Source organism: Sprattus sprattus (genome assembly GCF_963457725.1).
Source record: "Sprattus sprattus genome assembly, chromosome: 2".
Taxonomy (NCBI): domain Eukaryota; kingdom Metazoa; phylum Chordata; class Actinopteri; order Clupeiformes; family Clupeidae; genus Sprattus; species Sprattus sprattus.
Window position 1 is genome coordinate 47,136,516 of NC_137921.1, and position 8,575 is coordinate 47,145,090.

General features: G+C 39.9%; 2 protein-coding genes across 2 annotated transcripts; one reads left to right on the forward strand and one right to left on the reverse strand.

Moving 5' to 3' along the window:
• Positions 1 to 4,765: 4,765 nt before the first annotated feature.
• Positions 4,766 to 6,921, reverse strand: ndufa7 (NADH:ubiquinone oxidoreductase subunit A7). Its single transcript, XM_080832371.1, has 4 exons — positions 6,818 to 6,921; positions 6,532 to 6,581; positions 6,197 to 6,334; positions 4,766 to 4,945 (listed from the first exon to the last, which is right to left on the reverse strand). Exons 1-4 carry the CDS (start codon positions 6,866 to 6,868, stop codon positions 4,855 to 4,857), a joined length of 330 nt encoding a protein of 109 aa, XP_080688497.1. The 5' UTR covers positions 6,869 to 6,921; the 3' UTR covers positions 4,766 to 4,854.
• Positions 6,922 to 7,220: 299 nt separating this feature from the next.
• rps28 (ribosomal protein S28) lies at positions 7,221 to 8,417 on the forward strand. The gene is made up of 4 exons (XM_080833761.1): positions 7,221 to 7,277; positions 7,833 to 7,880; positions 7,998 to 8,123; positions 8,326 to 8,417. The coding sequence occupies exons 1-3, from the start codon at positions 7,239 to 7,241 to the stop codon at positions 8,118 to 8,120; spliced, it is 210 nt and encodes a 69-aa protein (XP_080689887.1). The 5' UTR covers positions 7,221 to 7,238; the 3' UTR covers positions 8,121 to 8,123; positions 8,326 to 8,417.
• The last annotated feature ends 158 nt before the right edge of the window (positions 8,418 to 8,575 follow it).

Sequence of the window (8,575 nt, forward strand, 5' to 3'; positions counted from 1 at the left end):
TCTGTTTTTACTAACCAGCAGCAGACGTAACGGGAAGGGAATTAACCCGAAGTTAAAAACATGCAGGCTAATCTACTTCGGCCGTGGAGCATTTTACTCCCCTGCAATCTCCAACTACGAGACAGCCTCCGACAGCAGGAAAGGTTAACAAACGGAATGAAATAGCTACACATTACACACGCTATGTTTTAATACAACTCACGTTTTATGCTATACCAACGGAGGCACAACAGACATCACCATGCGCTGCCAGGACTGCGTTCATAACGTGATATTTGTCAACAACGTTGTCAAGTGCCCCTTTGATGTCATGGGCCCTGGGCAAGTGCCCAGTTGCCCTAATGGTTAATCCGGCCTTGGGTAAGGGCTACGTTTTATTCCTTTACTGAGACAAAACCTCTTTTTATATATCTTTCTTTACTTCTTTCCCAGAGAGATTTTTGTCTACCCCTTACTGAAGCTCAAATTAATGAATAATTTTTGTAACATTCCAGTATTACAGCAAATTGCAATTTCAGTAATTTCTCCCTTTGCTGCTCTGTATTTGTTCAGTTTCTCTTAGCTGTCTTATCCCATCTGTCTTTCCTCCAGGACCACCAAAGATAAGTCTTCCTCCCTGCCCTACGTCCGAATCACAGCCGTGAGAATGTCCTTTACCAACCTCACTCTCACTCATGGCATATTGCTAAACAATCAATACTCATTACTCATCACTCCATCTCGAGAAAAACACAATCACATCTATCTACAGTTACTTACTTAATCCTCTTCGTGATTGGTAGCACATAAGGTCTTCACCAACGAACGCCAATGCTGCCTGTCTGTTGCCCAATGTTGCACCTGTCCCCAGGACCATCCCAGTTGTTTCATCTCCTTCTCCACAGATCTTCTCCATGTCTCTTTTGGTCTGCCTTGTTTTCTTGTCCCAGTTAATCTACAATTAACTGTATTTTATCTATGACCAAGTCATACTCCCTGCCAGTCACATCATAGTATTGTATAGTTCCCATATACAATTATTACTCATTACCAGTGGCGGCTCCTGAAAAAATTCTCAGGGGGGGGCAATTTTTTTGATAATGATTAAGGCGACCTATTCAGTAGGCACATTAAGTTATCCGATTTACTCATACAGCAAAACCTTTTTGTCCACTATTGGCAGCAACCAACAGTAATATCTCCCCTCTTTCTACATAGCTAGAGTAGCAAGATACAAGTGGAACGCTATGGAAGAAGGTTACATTCAGGAGCCTTCATAAGCAAACATGATGTGGCTCTGTCAAGCTAAAAAGGCACCGGATGCCTAAAAGAGCCCGGATGATGTAATGTTGACTTTCGAACGACTCTTGAGTGACAGTTGCTATGCCAACGCCAATACGTCACCCTAACGCGATTTACCTCAGAGCATCTTGCATTGTACTTTGCTACCTGAGACCAGCTTGCTTGTATTTGACCTACAATAAACCAACCAAAACAACCATGTGCTTGATGTTTGACTTTGGTAGGAAAGTGGTTGATTCGCTAGTTGGTTATAGTATCAAAGTAAGCACATTTCATTAGCTAGCTCGTGCTAGTGTAACGAGCTATCTTGTTAGCTTGAAGCTATTCATCTGTTGTGCTTAAATTAAGAAAGTCCTTAATGTGTTGTGATTTTAAGACATATCTGACGGCACCCACAATTAAATTTGAACAAAACAGGGCATTGTTTGCACAACATTTTACTAAAGAACAACGGGGGCTTGCTAGCTTTGACATGCTAGCGGACATTGCTAACTTACAGGTTACCAGCAGGCAGGTGTAGCTAAAACTTTTTATTCGCTTAATATTGTGCCTAAACGGATACTATGTACCCCGACACTTTTTGGCTATCAGTCAGAGAGTCTCAAGAGTAGTTCGAAAGCCATCAGCTACGTTTTAGTCGCTTAATATTGTCGCACAAAAGGAGGAATTGCTATTAGCAATATAGATGCTAGCGCGCGAAACCTGTTGATGTGTGCTTACTTACAAAAGACCGGCAGCCAATATTAAGCGTGTAAAAAGTACCTGATGGCTTTCGAACAACTCTTGAGACTCTCTGACTGATAGCTAAAAAGTGTCCGGGTGCGTAGTGTCCGTTAAGGCACAATATTAAGCGACTAAAAAGTAGCTGATGGCTTTCGAACGACTCTGAGACTTAAAGCTAATAAGCGCCCGGCCTACGTGGTGACCGGATTACGTAATGCTAACGTTGGCATAGAAACTGTCACTCAAGAGGCGTTCGAAAGTCAATATTACGTCACCCGGGCTCTTTTTGGCATCCGGTGCCTTTTTAGCTTGACAGCTCCACATTAAATGATCCCACTTTTTCATTATCCACACGTCTCAAATGTTGTATGATGTAACCTAGCTGAACAGGACACATGATATGTCCACTAACAACATAAAGAAGGGGGCAACTTACGTCAAAACCAACGATATTTATTGACTGATCTTGAAAGTATTGGCTTACAAAAGCAAAATAAGTCATCACATAAAACATTATTTAAAGTTAGTTCACACTGTGAAACCTATGAAAAGTGACAGTGGTATATATATACAGACCGCGTTAGCCACTTCACGACCGCGATTTTCTTTTGTTCCAATTTCCCTCCCTTTGTAGAAAACTGTTGAATGGATACTTTTGGTCTAGGGTTTTTTGGTCAATTTATCTTCAATATTACGCTGACTAAAAAGAAGTTTCTGTCAAAGAGCGGATGAGTTGTTGTGCTGAACAGGTGCCATCTTGACATGCCTTTGTCGAAGCTGTGTGACGTCCTCATTGCATTTTACCATAGGCTTTTGCGTCGCTTACTTATGACTAGACTTGGAGGGGCGAGCCCTCCCGGAAGCCATAGAGAATGCATTGAGAGAAATATATCAGACGGTCTAGTGGTAGAATCCGACAGAAAAAAAATATGAAATTTACATTTTAATGTAGTCGTGCAATTGAATTTATACATCAGGAATTATTATTTTTTTATTTTCTTCCTTTTCCCATAGGCAGTGCGTCGCCCCAATCGCCCTTATGGACGAGCCGCCACTGCTCATTACTCTATTTTCTCTTAAACTGGTACTGGTATCATCTTCAAATGATGTTTCATGGTACATAGTCATGTGAAGGGCAGATAGACACAACAGTCATTCCAACTAGCAGCCCTGGCCCTATGCAGGTTTGTGGTCGGATAACCCTGCGAAAATGTAAAAAAAAAAAAAAAAAAAAAGCTTTCACAGCACAACATCGTAAACTATCTCGACAAAAGATATGATGTAGCATGCTAGCAAGCTTTATATCAGTGCCAAGTGTACTGCTGTTGGTACTTGTATGGATTTTGCATGCCTTTTTGGTAGTTTCCAACCAAAAGCACCTTTACATTTATCTACAATTAACTAGCGTAGAGGATCATTATTTATTATAATACACATTGTAACCTTTTCTATATAAAATTGGACTCATTACATGGTTCCTCCCATCAGTTCATGAGACAAACATGACAGGCAAACTTACAGGACACCTTACTGTGACGGAGAGGGGCTTAGAGCCCTCTGATTGTCAATGGGACTAAGACCACCAGGCTAATGGGTTGTCTAGGATGCTGTGGGACGTTGACTTGGAATAAATGCATACATGCTCTTGCTGCAGCTCATAAGGCTTGCTGCAGGTGACATGATTTTTTTGACTTTACTGATGTGACTGAATAAAGGTTTTTTTTCTAATAAATGTCCTTCACTCCTTAGTCTCTTTTTTCATGAACACTAATGTATGCCTCTCCATGGCTTCACTACAAGTCTCAATTCTCCGGATGTTCTCACAGGCATCTCTTCAGAGGCCATTCACACAGTATTCCACCTCCTGTTTTTGTAGGCTCTACTGTAGAAAGTCACACAGTGAGTTGTGCCAAGGTAACACTATAAGAAAAGAAAATTCACCTGAAATATGTACATGGCCATTTGTTTTGCAGATTGAACAAAATTCCACTGGTCAGGTTTCTTAGATACGGTGGCGTGTTATTCACCCCCTTACTGTACATAATGGGACAGTTACATAGTTACAAACACACAATGCATAATGCCCAGCTTGAACCACAAATAAAAGATTTATGTGATAGAGATAAGGTTCATGGTTGGGGGCTCTGAAAACATAGCTGAGTCTGTGCAAAATCACTGATTAGATTAAGGGGCTTGGGTGAGGCCTCCCCATAGACACACACACATATAAGTTTGCCATAATTAAGCTCTAGGACTTCTAGGTCGCTCTGTCACCACAGACTTAAAAACTGAACCCTTCACTACAGCCCAGTGTCATCTATTGCGTTGTGACACAGATAATATATGTCAAGTTCATGTAAGCATATCCATCAGTCCAAGATGATTCAATGTTCAATGATCCTAAGACAAATACCCATTTTTTAGAACACATATCCTTGCGATACACTGTTGCAGCGCAATCAAATTGGAACAAGTACATTTCAACTGTAGTGTGCTGAGTGAGAACATTGGTTCACATGTGAAGCAAAACAAACTTTGAAAGTCTCTGGACTTGTGCTGGTTTCATCAATACCTGACCTCTTATCAGATGAACTTAAAGTTTAGAGATATGAAGCGGGTATCAATCAACCTTTATGCATGAGGTAAGCAATGGGCTCATGATTGTCATGTTCTGCTCATTTTCAAATAGTATTTGCCTAAATTAACTTGATGTCATTTCACATTCAAAAAGATCAGCAATAAATAGACAAATATAACTGAACATATTCATAGATTTTATTGGTATCTAACAGTGGAACAGGATAACTGTACATCAACAACACACACAACTGCAGGGTAGTGTCATGCCCTTTAAAGGTATGGCTGATCTTTCGACAATTCCAATTCCTTCAACTGAGGTCCAGGTAAGACGGGCCGCTTCGTAGCCACTTCACTGGCCTCACTGCAAAGTTAAACAGGAGGAAAATAAGGACCATCACACAGGTGGTTAAACATAGAACAGTACATGTTAAGAAATGACTACACTCACTTTACAGCAAGTATATTAAGAAAACTTTAAATGTTTTTGCCACTTTAAAAAAAGCAGAAATGCAGACAATGAACTACGCATTAAATTGTACTCGGGACCATTTATGAGGTCTACAATGAGAAAAAGCCAGTTGGGGTAATTTTGGGCAGAATACTGTAGTTAAAGGTGCATTAAGGATAAATAGCTATTCGCTAAAGGTATGCTAGCAGCTAAAACTAACGAAATCTCTTGAAATGTGCTGACTTTGACATTATGACAAACTAATTACTCAACGACTGTCCTTACACAGTCAAACATCAATCATGTGCAACACAAGACTAAGCAAGACGGCAAATAAGCTACTTACTAGATCGGCAGAAGGTAATCAAAGTCAGGTCGGCGGGCATCGGCAGGCAAAACTACAGAAGGCAGTTATATGCCTATCGACCCTGCTATGCCATTGGCACGGACGCAATTCTCCATATTAGAAGTCATTGTAGCGCCCCAATTTTTTTTAAGCTGTTATTTTAAGGTTAAACTGCTTATCCTAACCCTAATCCTGAAGCATAATTGTTGCATATTGTGCCTTTAATGATGTCACTTACATTTTACCTCCTCACAGGAGAACAAAAACTATTTTGTATTGGATACGTAGGATGAATAGCTGTTAAGTGTAGCCTTGCATTGCCCTTCTCTTGTACTTCCCACAGAGCAATTTGTGTAACTGGGTTTGTGATATTAAGGGTTATGAAATTATATGGGTAAAGCTAGTCAAAAACATAATGGTAAGGCTATTCTTAGCTCTGACATCAATTAAAAACTTAACAAACTGCTCAAAGTAAATATATAAGACACAACTGAAAATCCAGTCAATTTTCCTAAATAATATGATGGGCTATATACAATTAATTTTGACTGTTAAGAAACATATACTTCCTTCTTATAGAGTCTTTCTATGCTCTCAGGTGATGTTAATACTTTCAACTATGAAGATTTTACAAGACAATCACTTAATACTAATAAACTAAGTACAAAGAAGTATAAAATAAGTATGGAAAGGTACTCATTTAGTACTATTTTTTTTATTTTCATCTCATTGTTCACTGGATATACTGTATTTACATATGAGTGAAACATTTGCTAAGGATTCTATTTTCCGAAGGGCAAGCATTGTTAAACACTTACGTGCCAGCTGCTAGAGCTTTATGAGGCGACATCACAACCGTAGGAGGACCTGCCTCCCTGCGTCCATCTCTGGTGCAGTAGTAGTTGAATGCAAATTGATGGCTGGGGCCTACTGGCAGCTTTGGTGGTGGCTGAGTCCTGCAAAAAAAACATTTTACATTCCATCATATGGAATAAACACTTGTAAGGGCCTGTCAGCTCTTGGTTGCTCATAATTACAGCTGTTAAGGATAGGGCACTGCTGGCACACTACTGACATCAATTTGTCTGCCAAAGCATAGATAAGTAGCGACGTGTGTGATTGTACAAGGATGCTAAAAAAGGAACCAACCTACCTCTTTGCAATTTCACCGTAACGAAGCTGCAGCTTTGCTTGGAGGTCATGCTACAGAGAGTGCAGGGTAAACGTAGTGTCTATAGTAATCTCTCTGAATAACATATATACACACAGCTTTGCAGCCCTGAACAGTGACAGCTACACAAGAAAGGACATTCACTGACACGATAGCTGATTAGCACTGTACCCACGCCAATGAATCGGCATTGCTAAATTATGACAAAATTGTCATCTTATAACACCCACAACTACATTTCTGTATAAATCCAATGATGATAACTTACCCCCGCGAAAAAGTTCCTAATTCTCTGGATTACTTTAGTAGCGGACGCCATTGCTGTTGTGAAGGACGGCGTTGGATGTAGTAGGTTACTCGGGGGTCAGGTCTAGGATCAGGCTGAAGCTTGTTATTGTAATTCGTAACAGCACAAAGACTGATTCCAGAGCAGCTTGTAGAAGTAAACATCTGCGCACGCGTGTATTTTGTGGAAGCGGAAATAGATACAAGGAATGATGGGAAATTATCTTAAAATCTTTATAAAACACAATAACACAATACATCAGGAAAATAGACAATGGAAACTAAAATGATTTCATTCGTATCAAATAAAAAAAATGCTCAAATTGTTTTACGACATAGTTAACTCAGGGTATATAAAGCTTGCGACGTACCACGTGACCCTCTTTCTCTCTCGCTACACCAACATGGATGCCAGTCGTGTCGCGCCGATTAAACTCGCAAGAGTAAGTATTAATTGTACAATTGATTATTTATACTCGAAATATTGTCGTATAAAGGTATAATAACATATTGTATAAAGTGTCTTAGTTGTGAAAAGAAACTCATCAGAATTTCTTGAAATGGGCATTATTTCGCCCTTCGTTGCGCTGGGCGAAACAGGCAGTATGAAAAGACGAGTAAACACGTGTCGTGAGACCGTCACATTTGAATAGATTACGATTTCAGGACACTAATATCGTACCGATTGGGCGTAAGTGTTCGTATTCACTGCCTTCACACAGCTGTGTAATGCTGGGTTACTTTGATGGTTCCTTTAAACATATGTAAACTCTACATTCGGCATAGCTCGTTGGCTAGCTAAGCTAAGAGTTGGTTGGCTAGCAAAGCTAAGAGCTGGTTGGCGAATACCGAGACTAATATGGAAGGAACGAGGAAAGACGGAGAATCATGCTGAGCTGGGTGTAGAGAAGATGTGCAAGGAGTACTGTGATAGGTTACTGTCCAATGAAAACAGCAAGTTTTATTTCATGATTATAATGTGATTGCAATTCCCTTAGGTAACTAAGGTTCTTGGAAGAACTGGTTCCCAGGGACAGTGTACCCAGGTAAGATATATATAATACCTTTTGAATATGATTGCCACTGGTAGCCTGGTAATTACTTTTAAATGTGTGAGAGGATTTGCAGCACCCTAAGAAATTGTTTTTGAATTCATTTTTAAGGTGAAGGTTGAGTTCATGGATGACAGCAACCGATCCATCATCCGTAATGTCAAGGGCCCAGTACGAGAGGGTGATGTGCTGACCCTCCTGGAGTCTGAGAGAGAAGCTAGGAGACTGCGATAGAAGGTAATCAAGACAATGCTAAATATCTCTGCACTTTGGGATACACATTCTGTATAACATGAACAGATTTCTAAGCTGAGGATGACAAAGTGATTGAGTTGGGGAATATGTTAGAATTTCACATTAACAATTGGCTGCAATCTGTTATTCCATTCGGATGTTCAGAGGATTCTAGTGTTAACAGCTTTTTATTTGTTTTGTTTAGCTCCCGGAGGTGATCTTGTAGTGGAAACAAGGCTTCCCATGTCAACACGCCATCTGATCTGTACAGTTTGGGAATAAATCCTTGAAAAGAAATTCTGACCGTCTACACCTGTTCATTTCATTTGAACTTATCTTGAATTGGTAGAAATGTACCCAACAAAAGTCAACATGAAGGATTTAAATAAATTAGGTTGTTAGTGGTATGTGTATTCTGAAAGGCAAGATCAACCAATTTGAACATTGAGTTTTTG

Bases quoted from the DNA above. Each gene is read 5' to 3' on its own strand.
- rps28 (XM_080833761.1), top strand. From the start codon at position 7,239: ATGGATGCCAGTCGTGTCGCGCCGATTAAACTCGCAAGA. The intron at 7,278-7,832 runs GTAAGTATTAAT...CAATTCCCTTAG, and splicing joins CGCCGATTAAACTCGCAAGA to GTAACTAAGGTTCTTGGAAG. The intron at 7,881-7,997 runs GTAAGATATATA...TTCATTTTTAAG, and splicing joins CCCAGGGACAGTGTACCCAG to GTGAAGGTTGAGTTCATGGA.
- ndufa7 (XM_080832371.1), bottom strand. From the start codon at position 6,868: ATGGCGTCCGCTACTAAAGTAATCCAGAGAATTAGGAACTTTTTCGCG. The intron at 6,335-6,531 runs GTAGGTTGGTTC...TTTTTTTTGCAG, and splicing joins TACGGTGAAATTGCAAAGAG to GACTCAGCCACCACCAAAGC. The intron at 4,946-6,196 runs GTAAGTGTTTAA...TTAACTTTGCAG, and splicing joins AAAGCTCTAGCAGCTGGCAC to TGAGGCCAGTGAAGTGGCTA.